This window comes from Oncorhynchus masou, chromosome 26 (genome assembly GCF_036934945.1).
Source record: "Oncorhynchus masou masou isolate Uvic2021 chromosome 26, UVic_Omas_1.1, whole genome shotgun sequence".
NCBI lineage: Eukaryota > Metazoa > Chordata > Actinopteri > Salmoniformes > Salmonidae > Oncorhynchus > Oncorhynchus masou.
This window is the reverse complement of record NC_088237.1, coordinates 11,972,017-11,997,350: the sequence shown is the minus strand read 5'-3', so window position 1 is coordinate 11,997,350 and position 25,334 is coordinate 11,972,017. Positions and strand designations below refer to the sequence as shown.

The following is a 25,334-nucleotide window of genomic DNA, read 5'->3' as shown; positions in this document are numbered from 1 at the left end:
CACGAACCTGTTTCCCGGGAGATCTGTACGAAGGCCTCGACACCGCTCTCGCCGTAGTTCCCCTCAGAGGCGAGCGTGGACACGTAGTTCCATCCCATCGCCGTGACGATGTCCATCATTGCCTGGGCCTGGTAGGAGTCCGGAGGTACGACGCGGGAGAAGAAGTCATACCTCGTGTTGTCACTGAGCTCTGGGGCCGTGGACGCATAGCTGATCTGAGGGATCTGAGGAGAGAGGGAGAGAGAACAGAAAGAAGGGATGAGTTGGGACGGAGGAGGAGAGGAGAAGGTGTTTAACAGGTTAGAATGTGCATCTGGAGCCAAGGACACGTACAGCTAATCTGAAGGGATTCTGGGAAAGACAGAGTAAGCAGGGAGAGAGAGAGAGAGAGAGAGAGAGAGAGATGAAGGAATGCGTTGAGAGATGAGAGTAGAAAGGGTGTCACTCTCCAGAGGATAGGGGGACAGAATGAGAAGGTAATTACTGATAGCATGGCACTGAAGAAATTGAGATAGATTACACTAGCCAGAGGTCATACTCCATCCAAGTGGTTCATCAGAGATCAGACAGCCCAGCTGAAAGAGCCTCAGAAAAGGAGAGAGCCCAGCCAAGGTGCCTGAGATAGACAGGCAATGAAACAATGCAGGAGAGCCCCAGACAGGAGACAGGTTGGAGTGTGAAGGTATGCAGGGAGAGGCTGGATAGGGAGGCGGGCAGAGAGAGTCTTGGATAGAGAAGTAGAGAGGTTTGGATAGAGAAGTAGAGAGGCTTGGATTGAGAAGTAGAGAGGCTTAGATAGAAAAGTAGAGAAAGGCTTGGATAGAGAGGTAGAGAGGCATGGATTGGAAGGTAGAAAGAGAGAGGCTTGGATAGAGAGGTAGAGAGAGGCTTGGATAGAGAGGTAGAGAGAGGCTTGGATAGAGAGGTAGAGAGAGGCTTGGAATGGAAGGTAGAAAGAGAGAGGATTGGATAGAGAGGTAAAGAGAAAGAGAGGCTTGGATAGAGAGGTAGAGAGAGGCTTGGAATGGAAGGTAGAAAGAGAGAGGCTTAGATAGAGAAGTAGAGAGAGGCTTGGATAGAGAGGTAGAGAGAGGCTTGGATAGAGAGGTAGAGAGAGGCTTGGATTGAGAGGTAGAGAGAGGCTTGGATTGGAAGGTAGAAAGAGAGAGGATTGATAGAGAGGTAGAGAGAGAGAGGGCTTGGATAGAGAGGTAGAGAGAGAGAGAGGCTTGGATAGGGAGGTAGAGAGAGAGGGGGGCTTGTATAGGGTGGTAGAGAGAGAGAGGCTTGGATAGAGTGGTAAAGAGAGAGAGAGGGACTTGGATAAGGTGGTAGAGAGAGAGAGAGAGGCTTGGATAGAGTGGTAAAGAGAGAGAGAGACAGGCTTGGATAGGGTGCTAAAGAGAGAGAGAGAGAGAGAGAGGCTTGGATAGAGTGGTAAAGAGAGAGAGAGAGGGGCTTGGATAGGGAGGTAAAGAGAGAGAGGGGCTTGGATAGGAAGGTAAAGAAAGAGAGGGGCATGGATAGAGAGGGAAAGAGAGAGAGAGAGAGGCTTGGATAGGGTGGTAAAGAGAGAGAGAGGCTTGGATAGAGTGGTAAAGAGAGAGAGAGGGGCTTGGATAGGGAGGTAAAGAGAGAGAGAGAGAGGCTTGGATAGGGAGGTAGAGAGAAAGAGAAGCTTGGATAGAGTGGTAAAGAGAGAGAGAGGGACTTGGATAGGGTGGTAGAGAGAGAGAGAGAGAGAGAGAGAGAGAGAGAGAGAGAGAGAGAGAGAGAGGCTTGGATAGAGTGGTAAAGAGAGAGAGAGACAGGCTTGGATAGGGTGGTAAAGAGAGAGAGAGAGATGGGCTTGGATAGAGAGGTAAAGAGAGAGAGGGGCATGGATAGAGAGGTAAAGAAAGAGAGGGGCATGGATAGAGAGGGAAAGGATAGGGTGGTAAAGAGAGAGAGAGGCTTGGATAGAGTGGTAAAGAGAGAGAGAGGGGCTTGGATAGGGAGGTAAAGAGAGAGAGAGAGGCTTGGATAGGGAGGTAGAGAGAAAGAGAGGCTTGGATAGGGAGTTAAAGAGAGAGAGGGGCATGGATAGAGAGGGAGGGAGAGAGAGAGAGAGGCTTGGATAGGGTGGTAAAGAGAGAGAGGGGCATGGATAGAGAGGGAAAGAGAGAGAGACAGGCTTGGATAGGGTGGTAAAGAGAGAGAGAGGCTTGAATAGAGTGGTAAAGAGAGAGAGGGGCTTGGATAGGGAGGTAAAGAGAGAGGGAGAGGCTTGGATAGGGAGATAGAGAGAAAGATAGGCTTGGATAGGGAGGTAAAGAGAGAGAGGGGCATGGATAGAGAGGGAAAGAGAGAGAGAGAGGCTTGGATAGGGTGGTAAAGAGAGAGAGAGAGGCTTGGATAGGGAGGTAAAGAGAGAGAGGGGCATGGATAGAGAGGGAAAGAGAGAGAGAGAGGCTTGGATAGAGTGGTAAAGAGAGAGAGAGGCTTGGATAGGGTGGTAAAGAGAGAGATGCTTGGATAGGGAGGTAGAGAGAGAGAGGGGCATGGATAGGGTGGTAAAGAGGGAGAGAGGCTTGGATAGGGAGGTAAAGAGAGAGAGGGGCTTGGATAAGGAGGTAGCGAGAGAGAGAGGCTTGGGGAGGCATAAAGGGCACGCAGACAGACATGCAGGACAGGGAGGTAGGGAGGGCTGAAAGTCAAATGGCGAAGTAATGGAATCTGGATGAGAGATGGCCGACTGACAGGTTGATTTGTCAGAAGGGAGAGATGCCCATGGCTGAATTTTACACACACACTCTCTTTCACACACTGACACACACACAGACGTGTACACGCACTCACACTTGTATGCTCCCACTCCCACACACACATACTTAAACACCACATACAGTGCATTTGGAAAGTATTCAGACCCCTTGACTTTTTCCACATTGTTACAGCCTTATTCTAGAATGGATTTTCCTCATTATCTACACACAATACCCCATAATGACATGGCAAAAACAGGTTTTTAGAAATGTTTGCAAATGTATTTTTTTTTTAAGAAGCAAAAATACCTTATTTACATAAGTATTCAGACCCGTAGCTATGACACTCAAATTGAGCTCAGATGCTTCCTGTTTCCAATGATCATCCTTGAATCCACCTGTGGTAAATTCAATTGATTGGACATGATTTGGAACGGCACACACCTGTCTACATAAGGTCCCTCAGTTGACAGTGCATGTCAGAGCAAAAATCAAAATCAAGCTATGAGGTTGAAGAAATTGTCCACATAGCTTCGAGACAGGATTGTGTCCAGGCACACACACATAACACACACAAAGAAGTGTGTGCGCACACACATAACACACACACATAACACACAAAGAAGTGTGCACACACACACACATCACACATCACACACACACACGGGAGAATGCACAGACAAGTAGTCTATGGCTGCTTCAGTGGCATTCTAGGAGAGAGGGAAAAGCTGCCAATCTCTCTCCCTGTACACACACACACACACACACACGCACACACACGCACACGCACACATGCACACGCACACGCACATACTGATAGCTGAACACAGCAGAATCACTAGATGGGACATGGAAGGTGTGGAGGGATTCTAGGACAGCTAGTTGTGGTGAATACTGATGGAACCCACTGCTCAGTGTCTCTGTGTCTCAGTGCTATCAACGCTTGTCAGCTCAAAAACAGCCCATCTAACAAACAACAAGTAATTGGAGACTTCTTTGATTCCCAGGTGAGGAGACTCTCACTTTCCTCACCTTCACCAATCTTCCAGCCATGAAAGACTGTTATTCTAGCTGCATCTTCAATGAAAGACTGTTATGCTAGCTGCATCTTCAATGAAAGACTGTTATGCTAGCTGCATCTTCAATGAAAGACTGTTATGCTAGCTACATCTTCAATGAAAGACTGTTATGCTGGAAAGACTATGCATCTTCAAAGACTGAATGCTGAAAGACTGTTATGCTAGCTACATCTTCAATGAAAGACTGTTATGCTAGCTACATCTTCAATGAAAGACTGTTATGCTGGCTACATCTTCAATGAAAGACTGTTATGCTGGCTACATCTTCAATGAAAGACTGTTATGCTAGCTACATCTTCAATGAAAGACTGTTATGCTAGCTACATCTTCAATGAAAGACTGTTATGCTAGCTACATCTTCGATGTTGTCCGCTCTCTAGGAAGATATATTTGTTTTGACAAATCGTAAGTGAACTTTTGAAGTGTTTATATATCCCAAAACGAAGGAATATTACAAACACAAAGCAATAGAAACGTTCATAAAGTTTAGCCAGGTAGATATTAATGATGCATGCCGGTTGAAGGTAAACAAATAAAGAAGGAATACAGTATATCAAAATATAAGGGTCAGGATGGAAAACAATGGATAAAAAAAGGTTACATTTATTTTTTTTATTAAATAAAAAAGCGTCTTATTTTCCAACAGCGGAAAGAATATCCACATCAAAGGAAGAAAGATGTGAGATCATGAAGATGAAATCGCGGTCGTCCGTATCGGCATGGCGATGAGAAAGCGACCAAGTGACCTCGGAAAGCATGCCTTTTCTGAACTCTGTTAAAGAGAAAGACGGAGAGAATGAGAAAATGAAAAAATGAGTGGGATGAGTAACATGGGTAGCTAATGAGTTGATAAAGAAACAGTATACCACACACATTAAATAAATACTACACTGTCTACTGTGTTGTATACTGTGCTGTATACTGTGCTGTATACTACATTGTCTACTGTACAGTATACTGTGTTGTAAACAGTGATGTATACTGTGCTGTATACTGTGCTGTATACTACATCGTCTACTGTACAGTATGCTGTGTTGTAAACGGTGATGTATACTGTGCTGTAAAACAGCTCGAGCTCAGTGAGGTTGGATGGAGAGCATTTGTGAACAGCAGTTTTCAGTTCTTTCCACAGATTCTCGATTGGATTCAGGTCTGGACTTTGACTTGGCCATTCTAACACCTGGATATGTTTATTTTTAACCTCTTGATGCTATGGGGGCGCTATTTCATTTTTGGATAAAAGACGTGCCCGTTTTAAGCGCAATATTTTGTCACAAAAAGATGCTCGACTATGCATATAATTGACAGCTTTGGAAAGAAAACACTCTGACGTTTCCAGAACTGCAAAGATATTCTCTGTGCGTGCCCTAGAACGGGAGCTACAGGCAAAACCAAGATGAAACGGCATCCAGGAAACCAGCAGGATTTTTGAGGCTCCGTTTTCCATTGTCTCCTTATATGGCTGTGAATGCGAGAGGAATGAGCCTGCCCTTTCTGTCGTTTCCCCAAGGTGTCTGCAGCATTGTGACGTATTTGTAGGCATATCATTGGAAGATTGACCATAAGAGACTACATTTGCCAGGTGTCCGCCCGGTGTCCTCCGTCGAAATTGGTGCGTCTTTTTCAGCTGCTGGTATTTTTCCATGCGATTCTGAGGGGGAAGCAGGCTTCCACGAACTGCATATCAATGAAGAGATATGTGAAAAAACACCTTGAGGATTGATTCCAAACAACGTTTGCCATGTTTCGGTCGATATTATGGAGTTCATTCGGAAAAAGTTTGACGTTTTGGTGACTGAATTTTCGGTTCGTTTCGGTAGCCAAATGTGATGTACAAAACGGAGCGATTTCTCCTACACAAAGATTCTTTCAGGAAAAACTGAACATTTGCTATGTAACTGAGAGTCTCCTCATTGAAAACATCCGAAGCTCTTCAAAGGTAAATGATTTTATTTATTTGGTTATCTGGTTTTTGTGAAAATGTTGCGTGCTAAATGCTACTCAAAATGCTAAGGTAGCTTTGCATACTCTTACACAAATTAGTGAATTGCTATGGTTCAAAAGCATATTTTGAAAATCTGAGATGACACTGTTGTTAAGAAAAGGCTAAGCTTGAGAGCAGGCGCATTATTTTCATTTTATTTGCGATTTTCAGAAATCGTTAATGTTGCGTTATGCTAATGAGCCTGAGGCTTTATTCACGATCCCGGATCCGGGATGGGTAGTATCAAATACCATTCCATTGTAGATTTTGCTTTATATTTTGGATCATTGTCTTGTTGGAAGACAAATCTTCGTCCCAGTCTCAGGTCTTTTGCAGACTCCATCAGGTTTTCTTCCAGAATGGTCCTGTATTTGGCTCCATCCATCTTCCCATCAATTTTAACCATCTTCCCTGTCCCTGCTGAAGAAAAGCAGGCCCAAACCATGATGCTGCCACCACCATGTTTGACAGTGGGTATGGTGTGTTCATTGTGATGAGCTGTGTTGCTTTTACACCAAACATAACGTTTTGCATTGTTGCCAAAAAGTTCCATTTTGTTTTCATCTGACCAGAGCACCTTCTTCCACATGTTTGGTGTGTCTCCCAGGTGGCTTGTGGCAAACTTTAAACGACACTTTTTATGGATATCTTTAAGAAATGGCTTTCTCTTGCCACTCTTCCATAAAGGCCAGATTTGTGCACTATACGACTGATTGTTGGACAGAGTCTCCCACCTCAGCTGTAGATCTCTGCAGTTCATCCAGAGTGATAATGGGCCTCTTGGCTGCATCTCTGATCAGTCTTCTCCTTGTATGAGCTGAAAGTTTAGAGGGATGGCCAGGTCTTGGTAGATTTGCAGTGGTCTGATACTCCTTCCATTTCAATATTATCGCTTGCACAGTGCTCCTTGGGATGTTTAAAGCTTGGGAAATCTTTTTGTATCCAAATCCGGCTTTAAACTTCTTCACAACAGTATCTCGGACCTGCCTGATGTGTTCCTTGTTCTTCATGATGCTCTCTGCGCTTTTAACAGACCTCTGAGACTATCACAGTGCAGGTGCATTTATACGGAGACTTGATTACACACAGGTGGATTGTATTTATCATCATTAGTCATTTAGGTCAACATTGGATCATTCAGAGATCCTCACTGAACCTCTGGATAGAGTTTGCTGCACTGAAAGTAAAGGGGCTGAATAATTTTGCACGCCCAATTTTTCAGTTTTTGATTTGTTAAAAAAGTTTGAAATATCCAATAAATGTCGTTCCACTTCATGATTGTGTCCCACTTGTTGTTGATTCTTCACAAAAAAATACACTTTTATATCTTTATGTTTGAAGCCTGAAATATGGCACAAGGTCGCAAAGTTCAAGGGGGCCGAATACTTTCGCAAGGCACTGTATACTGTGCTGTATACTGTGCTGTATACTACATCGTCTACTGTACAGTATACTGTGTTGTAAACGGTGATGTATACTGTGCTGTATACTACATCGTCTACTGTACAGTATACTGTGTTGTAAACGGTGATGTATACTGTGCTGTATACTGTGCTGTAAACTGTGCTGCATATTATATTGTCTTCTGTACAGTATACTGTGTTGTAAACTGTGCTGTATACTGTGCTGTATACTGTGCTGTAAACTGTGCTGTATACTGTACACAGCATACAGTTCAAGTCAATGCTACTTTCATGACCCAAGACATATACAGAATTATGTATATATGTGGCTCTGCTCAGGAGTCACTAGTCAAACGAGTCACAACTTTTCATTTAAATCTTCACGTTCTGGACTAATGCAGAGAAACAAGGAAAAATAACCGCTCGTCGACTCCATAATATCAGTCCTACTGTGGTGACAAGCTTGTGACTCTCTGCCATACAGTATAAATCATCTATGAACCGAGGGTTGAGAAAGCAGCAGTTTTCAAAGCAGAGGGAGGAAGAGTCAGAGGGAGGGAGAGTCAGAGGGAGGGAGAGTCAGAGGGAGGGGAGGAGGGAGGAAATTAAGGATTCGTTACGATTTCGCTGGAGAAGTTGATTAGGCAGTGAATCCACCTCTAATTCCATTTGCTCTAACAAATATGCAGTTTCAATCAGAGCTGCTCAAATAATCAGCCTGCCGGTCGGAGAGAGGACAGGGAGAGGCTGAGGAGCGTGGTTCACAGCGATGCCAGGGAAAATAAAATCACCATAATTACACATCCCACTCTATGCAGGGAAAGCACCGATCGGCATGTTAATACTGTTATACACATACAGTACACACAAGTACACACATGTATGTATACTGACAAACACAAGCACATTCATGTAATCACACAGTCCACAGGTTAGCATATATGCATGTCTGAAAGGCAGACATTACACAGGTTATATCAAGGGAAGAAGAGGATATGGGGACAGACAGAGACTTACTGTTAGGTCAATGTCACACTGACAGATGGTGTCAATTTGTTGGAAGTACACTATAAGGAGGCCAGCATTGATGTTGAGGGGATTCTAGTCTGGACCTGTAGATTATAATTCAACTGATGTTGAGGAGATTGTAGTCCCAGTCCCAAGACCTGCTCACCCCTATTACTAGTCTGTTCAACCTCTCTTTCATATCGTCTGAGATTCCCAAAGTTTGGAAAGCATCCGCGGTCATCCCCCTCTTCAAAGGGGGAGACAATCCAGACCCAAACTGTTACAGACCTCTATCCATCCTGAAATGCCTTTCTAAAGTCTTCGAAAGCCAAGTGAACAAACAGATCACCGACCATTTTGAACCCCACCGTACCTTCTCCGCTATGCAATCTGATTTCAGAGCTGGTCATAGGTGCACCTCAGCCACGCTCAAGGTCCTAAACAAAATCATAACCTCCATCGATAAAAACATTACTGGGCAGCCGTATTCATCGGCAGACTCAACAGCCTTGGTTTCTCTAATGACTGCCTTCTCAGACAGAGTTCAGTGTGTCAAATCGGAGGGCCTGTTGTCCGGACCTCTGGCAGTCTCCATGGGGATGCCGCAGGGTTCAATTCTCAGGCCGACTCTCTTCTCTGTATATATCAATGATGTCGCTCTTGCTGCAAGTGATTCTTTGATCCACTTCTACGCAGACGACACCATTCTGTATACTTCTGGCCCTTCTTTGGACACTGTGTTAACAAACCTCCAAACGAGCTTCAATGCCATACAGCACTCCTTCCGTGGCCTCCAACTGCTCTTAAATGCTAGCAAAACGAAATGCATGCTCTTCAACCAATCGCTGCCCGCACCCGCCCGCTGCTCGCACCCACCCGCCCAACTATCATCACTACTCTGGACGATTCTGACTTAGAATATGTGGACAACTATAAATACCTAAATCCAGAATCGGCTTCCTATTTTGCAACAAAGTCTCCATTCATTCTGCCAAACATACGCTCGTAAAATTGACTGTCATACCGATCTTTGACTTCGGCGATGTGATTTACAAAATAGCCTACAACACTCTACTCAGCAAATTGGATGCAGTCTATCACAGTGCCATCTGTTTTGTCTCCAAAGCCCCATATACTACCCACCATTGCGAACCTGTATGCTCTCGATGGCAGGTCCTCGCTACATATTCGTTGCCAAACCCACTGGCTCCAGGTAATCTATAATTCTTTGCTAGGTAAAGCCCCGCCTTATCTCAGCTCACTGGTCACCATAGCAGCACCCACAGGTACGCGCTCCTGCAGGTATATTTCACTGGTCGTCCCCAAAACCAACACCTATTTGGCTGCCTTTCCTTCCAGTTATCTGCTGCCAATGACTTGAACGAATTGCAAAAATCACTGAAGTTGGAGACTTACATCTCCCTCTCTAACTTTAACCGTCAGCTGTCAGATCAGCTTGCCGATTGCTGCAGATGTACACAGCCCATCTGTAAATAGCCCATCCAACCAACTACCTACCTCATCCCCATATTTTGTTTTTCTGCTCTTTTGCACACCAGTATTTCTACTTGCACATCCTCGTCTGCACATACAGTCGGGAGAACATGTATTTGATACACTGCCGATTTAGCAGGTTTTCCCTACTTACAAAGCATGTAGAGATCTGTAATTCTTCTCACTTCAACTGTGAGAGACAGAATCTAAAACAAAAATCCAGAAAATCACATTGTATGATGTTTAAGTAATTAATTTGCATTTTATTGCATGACATAAGTATCTGATACATCAGAAAAGCAGAACTTAATATTTGGTACAGAAACCTTTATTTGCAATTACATACATACGAGATCATACGTTTGCTGTAGTTCAGACGGGCCTGGACATGCGCTGGCTTGAGCAAGGGGACCTTGCGTGCGCTGCAGGATTTTATTCCATGACGGCGTAGTGTGTTACTAATGGTTTTCTTTGAGACTGTGGTCCCAGCTCTCTTCAGGTCATTGACCAGGTCCTGCCATTTAGTTCTGGGCTGATCCCTCACCTTCCTCATGATCATTGATGCCCCACGAGGTGAGATCTTGCATGGAGCCCCAGACCGAGGGTGATTGACCATCAACTTGAACTTCTTCCAAGCTCACCAAGCTGCTTGCCTATTGTCCTGTAGCCCATCCCAGCCTTGTGCAGGTCTACAATTGTATCCCTGATGTCCTTACACAGCTCTCTGGTCTTGGCCATTGTGGAGAGGTTGTTTGATTGAGTGTGTGGACAGGTGTCTTTTATACAGGTAACGAGTTCAAACAGGTGCAGTAAATACAGGTAATGAGTGGAGAACAGGAGGGCTTCTTAAAGAAAAACTAACAGGTCTGTGAGAGCCAGAATTCTTACTGGTTGGTAGGTGATCAAATACTTATGTCATGCAATAAAATGAGAATTATTACTTAACAATCATACAATGTTATTTTATGGATTTTCATTTTAGATTCCGTCTCTCTTACAGACCTCTACATGCTTTGTAAGAAGGAAAACCTGCAATATCGGCAGTGTATCAAATGTATTCCCCACTTGAATATCACTCCAGTGTAAATTGCTAAATTGTAATTGGAATTCGCCACTTTTGGCCTATTTATTGCCTTACCTCCTTACTTCATTTGCACACACTGTATACAGATTGTTCTATTGTGTTATTGACTGTACGTTTGTTTATCCCATGTGCAACTCTGTGTTGTTGTTTTTTGTCGTATTGCTTTGCTATATCTTTGCCAGGTCGTAGTTGTAAATGAGAACAAGTTCTCAACTGGCCTACCTGGTTAAATAAAGGTGAAATAAAAATAACAATAAAGACCAATTTTACCAAGCTCTACTATAATATCCACCCTGACCCAGGTCCCTCGGGGGGGAGATGGAAACATTTCTCCTCTCTACTGAGGCTGCTCTGTGTGTGTGTGTGTGTGTGTGTGTGTGTGTGTGTGTGTGTGTGTGTGTGTGTGTGTGTGTGTGTGTGTGTGTGTGTGTGTGTGTGTGTGTGTGTGTGTGTGTGTGTGTGTGTGTGTGTGTGTGTGTGTGTATGTACAGTGCTAATGGAACTGTCTGGGGCAGGGACAGAGCATTAGGCTGACAGATGGGGCTGCTCTATAGCTAATTAACCCAGACACACACAAACACAGAAAGACCTATTGTAAAACAATCTGACGGAGAAGGGTGGACTTGCGTCAGGATTAGGGGTGAGGGGAGAGACCATTACACGTACACAGTTACACACACACACACACACAGACACACACACAAGCATACACACACACACAGAGAGTTGATGGGCTGTATGCTGCCGCAACGACACAGTGGCCTGTCAGGGTTGATGATGGTTATTAGGCAGGAAATTACTCAAGACTCAACTCAAACAGCTAACTGAAACAGAGGACATGTTATTGTGACGCATATTTCCACCATCTTGTCACCTCCCCTTTTAGACTGTGATACAGGTGAAGATGAGGAGCTACAGTAACAGATTGTATCCACGGAGAAAAATGACATCACCAGTTGTCACAGCACCTCCTGCCTAATGAGAAGCACTGCACGACACTCATCAAGTTCCCATCCCAGCACCCCAATCTGCCACTTTGGTTAGTCAAGCCCTATGGTGTGTGTGTGTGTGGTGTGTGCGTGTGCGTGGTGTGTGTGTGTGTGACTGCGTGCGCATGTGTGCGTGTGCTCACGTGCGTGCGTGTTTGAGAGAGAGAGTGCGTGAGTCATGTGTGTGTTCCTGCATTAATTCACGTTGCTGAGATGATTCTGAGAGATTTAGCTAGCTATGAGCTCTATATAAATGCCTCAAATCCCCTCAGCACAAACAAATAAAGGATATATCAAAAAAAAAAAACAATCGCCTCATTCTGTCAAAGTTCATCCTTCACTCCTGATCCAGGATCCCAACAGAGGTTTTCATTGCTTCTAAACAGCATTACTATACTCGACTGTGGGGAGAGGAGAGCTGGATGGATAGGGGAGAGGAGTTGAAAAACAGAAAGAACAGGGATGGGGAAAGAGGTGGGAGAGAGGAGGAAGAGGGATGGAAACAGGGAGGATAGAATAGTAAAGAGAGATAAAGGGGGGTAGGGGGAGAGAGGAGGAAGAGGGATGGAAACAGGGAGGATAGAATAGTAAAGAGAGATAAAGGGGGGTAGGGGGAGAGAGGAGGAAGAGGGATGGAAACAGGGAGGATAGAATAGTAAAGAGAGATAAAGGGGGTAGGGGGAGAGAAGGAAGAGGGATGGAAACAGGGAGGATAGAATAGTAAAGAGAGATAAAGGGGGGGGGAGGAGGAGGAAGAGGGATGGAAACAGGGAGGATAGAATAGTAAAGAGAGATAAAGGGGGTAGGGGGAGAGAGGAGGAAGAGGGATGGAAACAGGGAGGATAGAATAGTAAAGAGAGATAAAGGGGGTAGGGGGAGAGAGGAGGAAGAGGGATGGAAACAGGGAGGATAGAATAGTAAAGAGAGATAAAGGGGGTAGGGGGAGAGAGGAGGAAGAGGGATGGAAACAGGGAGGATAGAATAGTAAAGAGAGATAAAGGGGGTAGGGGGAGAGAGGAGGAAGAGGGATGGAAACAGGGAGGATAGAATAGTAAAGAGAGATAAAGGGGGTAGGGGGAGAGAGGAGGAAGAGGGATGGAAACAGGGAGGATAGAATAGTAAAGAGAGATAAAGGGGGGGAGGAGGAGGAGAGGGATGGAAACAGGGAGGATAGAATAGTAAAGAGAGATAAAGGGGGAGGGGGAGGAAGAAGAGGATGGAAACAGGGAGGATAGAATAGTAAAGAGAGATAAAGGGGGTAGGGGGAGAGAGGAGGAAGAGGGATGGAAACAGGGAGGATAGAATAGTAAAGAGAGTTAAAGGGGGTAGGGGGAGAGAGGAGGAAGAGGGATGGAAACAGGGAGGATAGAATAGTAAAGAGAGATAAAGGGGGTAGGGGGAGAGAGAAGGAAGAGGGATGGAAACAGGGAGGATAGAATAGTAAAGAGAGATAAAGGGGGTAGGGGGAGAGAGAAGGACGAGGGATGGAAACAGGGAGGATAGAATAGTAAAGAGAGATAAAGGGGGTAGGGGGAGAGAGGAGGAAGAGGGATGGAAACAGGGAGGATAGAATAGTAAAAAGAGATAAAGGGGGTAGGGGGAGAGAGGAGGAAGAGGGATGGAAACAGGGAGGATAGAATAGTAAAGAGAGATAAAGGGGGTAGGGGGAGAGAGGAGGAAGAGGGATGGAAACAGGGAGGATAGAATAGTAAAGAGAGATAAAGGGGGTAGGGGGAGAGAGGAGGAAGAGGGATGGAAACAGGGAGGATAGAATAGTAAAGGAGGAAGATAAACAGGGGGATAGAATAGGGGGAGAGAGGGAGGACGAGGGATGGAAACAGGGAGGATAGAATAGTAAAAAGAGATAAAGGGGGTAGGGGGAGAGAGGAGGAAGAGGGATGGAAACAGGGAGGATAGAATAGTAAAAAGAGATAAAGGGGGTAGGGGGAGAGAGGAGGAAGAGGGATGGAAACAGGGAGGATAGAATAGTAAAGAGAGATAAAGGGGGGAGGAGGAAGAGGGATGGAAACAGGGAGGATAGAATAGTAAAGAGAGATAAAGGGGGGTAGGGGGAGAGAGGGTTGAGAGAGAGAATCGTTCCCCAACTTGGCTCTAGCCAATTTAATCAATCCTGGATAACATCCACCTCTCCTCAAGCCTGCAGCGATTCCTCACCCCTGATTACAGCCTCACACATACGGCTGGCTGACATCCAGACCTGGCCAATCAAATTACCAGCACCTTCCAACACAGGGTACTAGATAACAAGGTGAACTAATTAAAAGAGAAAGACATACAGTAAAGTGAAAATAAAATATGAAAACCTTCAATTAATAGACCATGAAAGTGAAATGGAATATTCCTCAATGTATGATATTGACACGCTAGTACCACAACCTGCAGTGCACTCAGCATGGTGAAGATAACAAACATTTCATCAACAGGTGTGGGTGCCAGTGGCTAGGTACTGTGACCATATACTTAGAATGAGTTTAAGGTCAAAGCGACAAGTTCAGGTCCTCTTTCCTTTCATTTCCCCTCATTCACGAAGAGCTATTGGTGAGGTAGTATGTCGTTACAGAGCTCTGCCAGCTGTAGGCCTACTCAGATGTGTGAATTCATGGGTGTTTGGAACTGTGTCAAGTTAATATTGTTTTGGCAATCTGTTTAGGAAACAACTCTTTTTCATCATTTTTTTGTATACTAAATACTGTATCTCTCATTACCTGCACTGTAAATAAAATACCACCTATTTTTGTGCCTGATCTTCTGACTCTGACACAACTGTTGCTGCTCCAACCTACTAGGCTACTGTGTGTGTGTGTGTGTGTGTGTGTGTGTGTGTGTGTGTGTGTGTGTGTGTGTGTGTGTGTGTGTGTGTGTGTGTGTGTGTGTGTGTGTGTGTGTGTGTGTGTGTGTGTGTGTGTGTGTGTGTGTGTGTGTGTGTGTGTGACAGGTGAGGCAGCTGTGGTGCCTGGGCAATAAAGTTTGAATATCTTTGTCAATATGATCCGACCCCGCTCCAATTATTTATTTTTTTACCAAGGATCACTGTAGAGACTTCTTTATTTGAAAGAAAAACAGCACACATACATGCAATATATATAAACTCCATGACACCTGACATAAAATAAAATTAATGAATACATACATTTATTTATGGTTGTCTCAACTGACATGAATCATCTGACATAGATTGGCATACTGTGTCAAAGTCAATTGGACACATCTGTCATAGAAGCATCATGTCAGAATTACATTCACATTCCTCCTCTGTATAAGTTGATTAACCTGTCTGAGCCTATGGCATAAATGAATTTGTGTAATGAAGCATATGTGTAACTGTATGAAGCGAAGGTCTTGAGTTAAAACATTCGACTGCAATGGTTTAATAGGTAAGAACTATGATAGATCCCTTGTGTGTATTCTAGATTGTACAACCCAGAGTGAAGGGTTTCAAAAGAATGAAGTGTCTGATTGTATGTTGTAAGGGATTCGAAAAGGATCAGAGGACCAATATGCGGCGTGGTAAGTGTCCATGGTTCTTTTGAATACGTAATGTGAAAACCCTAACAGTCCTATCTGGTGCAAACACAGAGACAGGAACAATCACCCACAAACACACAGTGAAACCCAGGCTACATAAGTATGATTCTCAATTAGAGACAACTAATGACACCTGCCTCTGATTGAGAACCATACTAGGCCAAACATAGAAATACCCAAAATATAGAACAAACACACATAGACTGCCCACCCAACTCACGCCCTGACCATACTAAATAAAGACAAAACAAAGGAAATAAAGGTCAGAACGTGACAGTACCCCCCCCCCCAAAGGTGCGGACTCCGGCCGCAAAACCTTGACCTATAGGGGAGGGTCTGGGTGGGCGTCTGTCCGCGGTGGCGGCTCTGGCGCGGGACGCGGACCCCACTTCACCATTGTCTTAGTCCGCCTCATAGTCCGCCTCATAGTCCGCCTCCGTGGCTTTCTAACCATGGCCACCCTTCTCAATGACCCCACCGGACAGAGGGGCAGCTCGGGACAGAGGGGCAGCTCGGGACAGAGGGGCAGCTCGGGACAGAGGGGCAGCTCGGGACAGAGGGGCAGCTCGGGACAGAGGGGCGGACGCTCTGGCGCCTCTGGGCTGAGGGGCTCTGGCGCCTCAGACTCCGGCAGCAGCGCCGGACAGGCGGGAGGCTCCGGCAGCAGCGCCGGACAGGCGGGAGGCTCCGGCGGCAGCGCCGGACAGGCGGGAGGCTCCGTTGGCAGCGCCGGACAGGCGGGAGACTCCGGCGGAGCAGCGCCGGACAGACAGGACCACTTGCAGGGAGGAGACAGAGAGACAGCCTGGTGCGTGGGGCTGCCACCAGAAACACCAGGCTGGGGAGACCCTCAGGAGGCTTGGTGTTAGGAGGAGACACCTGAAGGACCAGGCTGTGGGGGAGCACTGGAGCTCTGGTGCGCAGCCTTGGCACCACTTTCCCAGGCTGGACAACCACTCTAGCCCGGACCCTACAGAATTCAGGCACCGGTTGCACCGGGCTGTGGGTAAGCACGGGAGATCTAGTGCTTACTATGCGCACCTCTCCCTTAGGCTCCATTCCCACATTTGCCCGGCACGAGCGGAGCGCAGGCATAGGACGCACTGCACCCTCCCAGCGCCCCGGAGACACAGCACGCAGAGCCGGTGCAGGATACCCTGTCCCGAAACGACGTACCGGCGACCAGACACGCTGAGCAGGCACCATACGCCCTGGCTGGTTGCCCACACTCACATGACACTCTCGGGGGGCTGCCCTATAGCGCACCGGGCTATGGACACGTACTGGCGACACCGTGCGCTTAACCGCATAACACGGTGCCTGACCAGTGACGCGCTGCTTATAATAAGCACGAGGAGTGAGCTCAGGTCTGCCCCCCCCAACAATTTTTTGGGGGCTGCCTCTCGTACCTGTCGAATTGCCGTGCTGCCTCCTCATATTGCCGCCGCTCAGCTTTCGCTGCCTCCAGCTCTGCTTTGGGTCGGCGATATTCCCCAGCCTGTGCCCAGGGTGCCTCTCCGTTCAGTATCTCCTCCCATGTCCAGGAGTCCTGTGATGCCGGCCGCTGTTGTTGCTGTTGCTGCTGTTGCTGCTGCTGTCGTTGCTGTCTTTTACCACGCTGCTTGGTCCTTGGTTGGTGGGTGATTCTGTAAGGGATTTCCTCCTCTTCTTCCGAAGAGGAGAGGCGAAAAGGATCAGAGGACCAATATGCGGCGTGGTAAGTGTCCATGGTTCTTTTTAATACGTAATGTACACATGAACAACTGACTACATAAAACAAGAAATGTGAAAACCCTAACAGTCCTATCTGGTGCAAACACAGAGACAGGAACAATCACCCACAAACACACAGTGAAACCCAGGCTACCTAAGTATGATTCTCAATCAGAGACAACTAATGACACCTGCCTCTGATTGAGAACCACACTAGGCCGAACATAGAAATACCCAAAATATAGAACAAACAAACATAGACTGCCCACCCAACTCACGCCCTGACCATACTAAATAAAGACAAAACAAAGGAAATAAAGGTCAGAACGTGACATATGTGTTGATTTCGCTTACTTTAATAGAAGAACCTCCTTTTAAAATAAGCTATAATCTAAAGCGTACCTTAAAAATGTATCGTTAATTATCATAAGAGGAGGGAAGGTGAAGAAAAGTTTTTAGTTTGTGCTTTTCTAATAAACAATTTGACTGGGTTCATGCAAGTGACTGATTGATCGTACCTGGGAGGAATCAGTATTAGCAATGTGGCAGTACGCGCAGAACATTGTTTTGAGAACCGAAAAGTGTCTCAGTTTCAAGGTCTCAGCTGAACCAAACGTTAATGATGAAATCATTATGAATAATGAATAAGTGAAATCATGCAGATATAACTTCTCTTGCAAGCAGTATATAAGAGAACTAACGGGACTGCCACAGGCGGAGCTCCTGAAGGCCGTGTACTACTTGGTGTATTAAGCTTGTTGGAACCTCTACTGCTTGCTGATTATAAAGAATGTTTTAATATTAACTTCAGGTGTCCATGGTGGTATTTTCCACGACAGCCGGCTCCAGGCAAAAGCAAGTTAGAAAGAGTTAGAAAAGTTGAATTAGAAAGTTAAAAGAGTAGAATGAACAAAGTGCAAGTTCAAAATGTGGTTGTGCATCAGCAGTTTTTCTTTTGTTATGTCAATCACTGACAATCACTCAATTAGCCATGTAAGCTAGCAATTTTTAGATTAGTAAATTAGTCTAGCCAGCTATCTAAATGTGTAGTAATCGTGGCTGAATATAGACAGGTCACAAAGGACATGTGCCTAGATTGTGTTAGTCACTCTCACTTAGATATCCTTAACATACCTCTTACATGGCATAAATTAACGGCAAAACGTGTAGAATTGCAGGAAATTAGCAGTAAAACTGTCTCAAAGCAAAATGAGAATAACTTCATCAAATTTGTTTGGGGGGGGGGGTTTAACAAATCTTGCTTAAGGCCCCCAAAAGGCTAAAGGTGACCATGAAGATGATTAAACGTGAACTGGCCGGCCTCCTCCCGGTGTGCGGCGGGGAATGAAGTGTGACGTGATTTGGGATGGATAGAAGGATCATGTCAAACTCAGTACCGGGCATAGTCATTCGAGGAGCTACTGTCTGTGTGTATCCCAAACGGTACCCTATTCCCTACATGGTGCACTACTTTTGACCGGAGCACTATGGGCCATGGTCAAAAGTAGGGCACTATATAGGGATAAGGTACCATTTGGGACACAGCCCCTGGCTGACTTGGCTGGATATGTGTGATCCAATGCATTTAGCTCAAAGAGATGAGATAGAAGCTGAGGTTAAAGATCTGCCTTGTATGCAATGCTGGCCTGGGAGACACATACACACAGGCTCTGCCTACACACACACACACACACACACACACACACACACACACACACACACACACACACACACACACACACACACACACACACACACACACACACACACACACACACACACACACACACACACAGAGAGAGGGCCATCCTCCACATGACATTAAATGGATCCATCCATCACTCTGCCACCACCCAGCCATCGGACATACACAAAGGACTACACACACACACATACACACACACAGGGCAAGGGCACAGTGTCTCCTAATTATGTCCCGTAGCTGCAGCCATTATCTCTGTAGTAGATGGGTGATGTGGCTCATGGAGGTGGAAATGGCCAGTAGCTGGCCACTATTTGGACCTCAAATAACTCTTCTGAATTCCTGCTTCAGGACTGAGCAGCCCTGCTGGCCTCTGGACTAGACACAGACACATACACACCACACGCTGAGCAACACTCTTGGACCGTAAGGGCTGTGCATGTTACATGAAGCATCTTGGAAGAAAGAAAGACGCAGGGAACAGGGCGAGAGAGAGAAGTGTCAGGAAGAGAGACGGAGAGGGAGAAGGAGAGGGAGAGAGAGAGAGAGAGAGAGAGAGAGAGAGAGAGAGGAGGAGGAGGAGGAGGAGGGAGGAGATATTGAGTATTCTGGTCAGCAGTCCAACCCCAGTCAACCCCAGCACTCAGCCTGCCTTGACTAGTGTAGCTCCCTCCAGTAACCACAACCGTGCACAACCGTGATTTTAACTGGCGGCTTTATTCTGTAGTTTTAGTCAGAATTATCACCTTCCGTGAGAACTATACAGTAAATGAAAATACAGTTAAGCACACTCTTACAACCTTCTTGTCTTACGAGTGACTTATTAGTAAGTCACTTATTACCCTCATAGATATCATCCTAACCAACTTGCCCTCCAAATACACCTCTGCTGTTTTCAACCAAGAACTCAGCGATCACTGCCTCATTGCCTGCATCCGTAATGGGTCTGCATTCAAACGACCACCCTTCATCACTGTCAAAAGCTCCCTAAAACACTCCAGCGAGCAGGCCTTTCTAATCGACCTGGCCCGGGTATACTGGAAGGATATTGACCTCATCCCGTCAATAGAGGATGCCTGGTTATTCTTTAAAAGTGCCTTCCTCACCATCTTAAATAAGCATGCCCGTTCAAAAAATGTAGAACCAGAAAAATATGTAGCCCTTGGTTCTCTCCAGACCTGACTGCCCGTGACCAAAAACATCCTGTGGCGAACTGCATTAGTATCGAAATATAAGGCTAGCTTTTCAAACAGAAATGTTCATCCTGTAGCACAAACTCAAAAAAGTTCTGGGACACTGTAAAGTCCATGGAGAATAAGAGCACCTCCTCCCAGCTTCCCACTGCACTGAGGATAGGAAGCACTGTCACCACTAATAAATCCACTATAATTGAGAATTTCAATAAGCATTTCTCTATGGCTGGCCATGCTTTCCATCTGGCAACCCCAACCCCGGTCAACTGCACGGCACCCCCCACAGCAACTCGCCCAAGCCTCCCCCATTTCTCCTTCACCCAAATCCAGATAGCTGATGTTCTGAAAGAGATGCAAAATCTGGACCCCTACAAATCAGCTGGGCCAGACAATCTGGACCCTCTCTTTCTATAATTACCTGCTGAAATTTTTGCAACCCCTATTACTAGTCTGTTCAACCTCTCTTTAGGATTGTCTGAGATTCACAAAGATTGGAAAGTTGCAGCGATCATCCCTCTCTTCAAAGGGGGAGACACTCTAGACCCAAACTGCTACAGACCTATATCTATTCTACACTGCCTTTCCAATGTCTTCAAAAGCCAAGATAACAAACAGATTACCGACTATAACGAATCCCACCGTAACTTCTCCACTATGCAATCTGGTTTCCGAGCTGGTCACGGGTGCACCTCAGCCACGCTCAAGGTCCTAAACGATATCATAACCGCCATCGATAAGAGTCATTACTGGACAGCCATATTCATCAACCTGGCCAAGGCTTTCGACTCTGTCAATCACCACATTCTTATCAACAGACTAAACAGCCTTGGTTTCTCAAATGACTGCCTGACCTGGTTCACAAACTACTGCTCTGATAGAGTTCAGTGTGTCAAATCGGAGGGCCTGTTGTCTGGACCTCTGACAGTCTCTATGGGGGTGCCATAGGGTTCAATTCTCGGGCCGAATCTCTTCTCTGTATAAATCAATGATGTCGCTCTTGCTGCTGGTGATTATCTGATCCACCTCTACGCAGATGACACCATTCTGTATATTTCTGGCCATTCTTTGGACACTGTGTAAACTAACCTCCAGACGAGCTTCAATGCCATACAACTCTACTTCCGTTGCCTCCAACTGCTCTTAAATGTAAGTAAAACTAAATGCATGGTCTTCAACCGATCGCTGCCCGCACCCGCCCGCCCATCCAGCATCACTACTCTGGACGGTTCTGACTTAGAATATGTGGACAACTACAAATACCTAGGTGTCTGGTTAGACTGTAAACTCTCCTTCAAGACTCACATTAAGCATCTCCAATCCAAAATGAAATCTAGAATCGGCATCCTATTTCACAACAAAGCCTCCTTCACTCATGCTGCCAATCATACCCTCGTAAAACTGACCATCATACCGATCCTCGACTTTGGTGATTTACAAAATAGCCTCCGACACTCTACTCAACAAATTGGATGCAGTCTATCACAGTGCCATCCATTTTGTCACCAAAGCCTCATATATGACCCACCACTGCGACCTGTACGCTCTCGTTGGCTGACACTCGCTTCTTACTTGTCGGCAAACCCACTGGCTCCAGGTCATCTACAAGTCTCTGCAAGGTAAAGCCCCGCCTCATCTCAGCTCACTGGTCACCATAGCAGCACCCACCTGTAGCATGCGCTCCAGAAGGTATATCTCACTAGTCACCCCCAAAGCCAATTCCTCCTTTGGCCGCCTTTCATTCCAGTTTTCTGCGGCCAATGACTGGACCGAACTGCAAAAATCACTGAAGCTGTAGACTCATATCTCCCTCACTAGCTTTAAACACCAGAGCAGCTCACAGATCACTGCATCTGTACATAGCCCATCTGTAAATAGATCTCCCACCCTGAGGATACCATGCTCATCCAGAAATGGACTCAATTTATGCAACTTGTTTGCTTTATCTTTGGTCTTGATGTCTTTCTGGTGCCTAAGGTTGTGTATCTCATGGGAGAAGGCTGCTTCTTGAACCATCTTTATAATGGTGAGCTCTGCCTCTCTCCTTTCTTCAATGTTTGTAGCTTCACTGGACCTCAGTTTTAAACCCATGGCTTCCTTGACACGTCGTTTTAGCCTGGCAATAGCTTTCACCACTCTTGTCCAGTCTGAGAACATGTGAAGGTGATCTAGTAACAATCTTTCTTCCTTTGCCTGGGTATCATGGACCAGGGAATTCTGCAGCTCTGGGTCATTGTCTGAGATCTCTCCCACCGTGACTTGTCCTTTGGGAAGTTCTTCGTCTGGACCTGCGAACCAGTTGGAAGCCATGAGCTGTTCTGCTGTGAGACCTCTGGAAGCGTGGTCTGCAGGATTTTCTTCAGAGGTCACATTTCTCCATTGTTCGGAATCTGTGCTTTGCTTAATTCGTTGAATACGGTTAGGTACAAAGATGTGGAATCTTCTGGCTTCATTGTGGATGTAGCCAAGAACTACCGTCGAGTCTGTCCAGAAGTATTCCTGTAGACCTTGTATCTCTAGCTCCTTTTTGAGCATGTCACTTGTTTGAACAGCTACCACCGCTGCTGTTCCAGTCGTGGTATGGTCGTAACCTTGGAAGGGGCGACTCTCGACTTCACCATAACTAGGGAGCAATGAACTTCTCCTGCTGTGCTGATTGTTCTGAGGTATGAGCACTCTCCATAAGCTGAGGTACTAGCATCGGAGAAGTGATGGAGCTCATAACTCTGCACTTCCTTGAAACTTGATGGCAAGTAGCTTTGTTGGATCCTTCCTTCAGACAAGTTTTGTAGACTTTGCAGGCAGAAATCCCACTGGGAACGTAGGTCATCTGGAAGGGGGTCATCCCAGTCGATCTTGTCACGACACATCTGCTGCAAGATCTGCTTCCCTGCCAGGACAAAGGGTGCCACAAACCCAAGCATATCACATACAGAGGCTACTGTAGACAACACTCCTCTTCTTGTGAGTGGGCCTTCCTTGACAACTACTCTAAACTGAAACTCATCTGATGCGACACACCACAGTACACCATGCACTCTCTCCATGTGTGGTTCACCCAGAGCCATATCCAGGTCATTGGCACACTCAGCACATTCTTCCTTGGGAATTGTGGCTATAACTTCCTTGCTGTTAGAGATTAGAAACTTGCTGTTAGAAACTTGTGCAACCAAAGTTTTCCGATGCTGCAAGGCTCCCTTGCTTCTTTCATCAGCTGGGCCGCTTCAGCTTCAGACGATACGCTCGTCAAACCATCATCAACATAAAAGTTCCTTTCTATGATATGAACTGGATAGACTTCTCGCTGAAGCTTCCTCGTCCTTCGGCAGCAAGAGTTTGAGACCATAGTTGGCGCAACCAGGAGATGAAGCTGCGCCGAACAAGTCGACCTTCATACAATACACTGAGGGTTGAGACTCTAGATCTTCATTCTCTCACCAAAGGAACCACAGATAATCTTGGTCTTCTGTTTTCACATGAAACTGGTGGAACATACACTCTACGTCACACATGATTGCGACTGGACCCTTACGAAAAAGGCAAAAGACACCCAGCAATGTGTTTGTCAACTCTGGACCTGTAAGGAGATTTATGGACATCTCTCGAAACTTTGCTGAGCAGTCAAGGACGACTCTTATCTTCCCAGGCTTTTGTTGGTGATAAACCCCATGGTGCGGGATGTACCATGCTGGATGCTTGTAAATTTCCTCCTCTGAGATCTTCTCAGCATCTCCACAAGCTACGGTCTCTTCCATGAATGCTGTGTAGTCCTTGTAGTGCTGCTTGTCTCTCCTTATCCTCCTTTCCAGGCACTTGAGACTGTGAACTGCACATGTCTTACTGTTCAGCGGGTTGGGTATTTTTTCCTTAAACGGCAGTGGCATCTCGTAATGTCCATTGTCCTTGCGTCTGATGCCCGCTTTCACTTTTGTCAGGGACTGGATATCCTCTTGAGATATGAGGTCCTCTTCTGCAGCTCTCTCGTTGAAGTCAGATTCAAGCATCTTGATAATGTCCGCCTTGTGACTGCTTCACAAGTATCAACTCTGCAGCGTATATCGTTGTCGGGACTGTCGATTTGACGCAAATTTACATAGGCAAGGTTTAGATCTGTAGAGGTGGCTAAAACTTGTTAAGAGGTCTGGTAGTAGGTCTTCAAAGCAACAGCCTGTCAGTAACAGTTTTGCCTCCTTACCAGAGCCTTCCACTTCTCATAGCTGACCCTGAAACGATGTTCGAGCTGTCTCCATTTTTCGTTGTGCAGTTCTCTGCTCTTTCCAGTTAACCTGCGGACCCTCTCACCTCTTCGTGGCTCTTGTTGTGATGTCTCATTAGTAGCCTCTGTATCGTCCTTCGCTGTCAGCCATGACTCCACAAGAGTCTGGGTCTCTTCCTGCTACTCTGTTTGTTTTGATGAAGACTTGAAGTACGCAAGGTGGTGCTGCGACTGCTCAACTTGACCCACCCCATCTTTATTACCTTTAGTGAAACTACCTCTTTCTGTCACACCGTGACCGTTGAGAGCTTTTCATGTCTCTATTTTTGGGTTGGTCAGGGTGTGATTTGGGTGGGCATTCTATGTTCTTTTTCTATGGGTTTTTATTTCTTTGTTTTGGCCGGGTATGGTTCTCAATCAGAGACAGCTGTTGATCGTTGTCTCTGATTGAGAACCATACTTAGGTAGCTTTTCCCCACAGGGTTTTTGTGGGTAGTTGTTTTCCATATTAGTGTTTGCACCTTACGGGACTGTTTCGGTTTCATTTATTCTCTTGTTATTTTTGTATTTAGTGTTCAGTTCAATAAATAATATGAACACTTACCACGCTGCACCTTGGTCCACACCTTCATATGACGACCCTTACACTTTCTGACATTCTAAGTAAGGTTTGGATAAGTGAGTAGGTAATTTATACTCCAATTTATACTCCAATTCACTGTAAAAACTGGTCCTAGGCCGTCATTGAAAATAAGAATTTGTTCATAAATGACTTGCCTAGTTAAATAAAGGTAAAAAAAAAAAAACATTTAAACCTTAGTACGTGGTATAAACATGTATAATGCTTGTAACAAAGACTTGAACAAACACCGTACCAAACAATTACACTATTAACTTACAGGTGAAAATATAATTAATAGGTGTACGCTGACCCTTAATGTTTGTAACTATATATAGTGGAAATGAAAAACGTCACAACTAGACTGTTGTGATGTGGTTGTCACTGAGCAGCAGATAAGGTGCTGTCAATGATACAGCTTGATGGAACACAACAGATTGTCAAACACAGAGACAAACAGGCAGAATAGAGCAGAGCAGAGTAGAACAGTCCTCCAGTACACAGAATAAACACAAGAAGGAGGGAGATGGAGAAAGAGAGAGAGATGGAGAAAGAGAGAGAGA

At 45.7% G+C, this 25,334-nt stretch overlaps 1 protein-coding gene across 3 annotated transcripts in view; it reads right to left on the bottom strand.

Moving 5' to 3' along the window:
- Positions 1-25,334, bottom strand: part of LOC135514811 (metabotropic glutamate receptor 8-like) — a 309,019-nt gene that overhangs the window by 190,047 nt on the left and 93,638 nt on the right. For all 3 annotated transcript variants that reach the window (XM_064938436.1, XM_064938435.1, XM_064938437.1), the window contains exon 3: positions 8-224. In XM_064938436.1, coding sequence (XP_064794508.1) covers positions 8-224 — 217 coding nt within the window. The remainder of the gene's footprint in view (positions 1-7; positions 225-25,334) is intronic.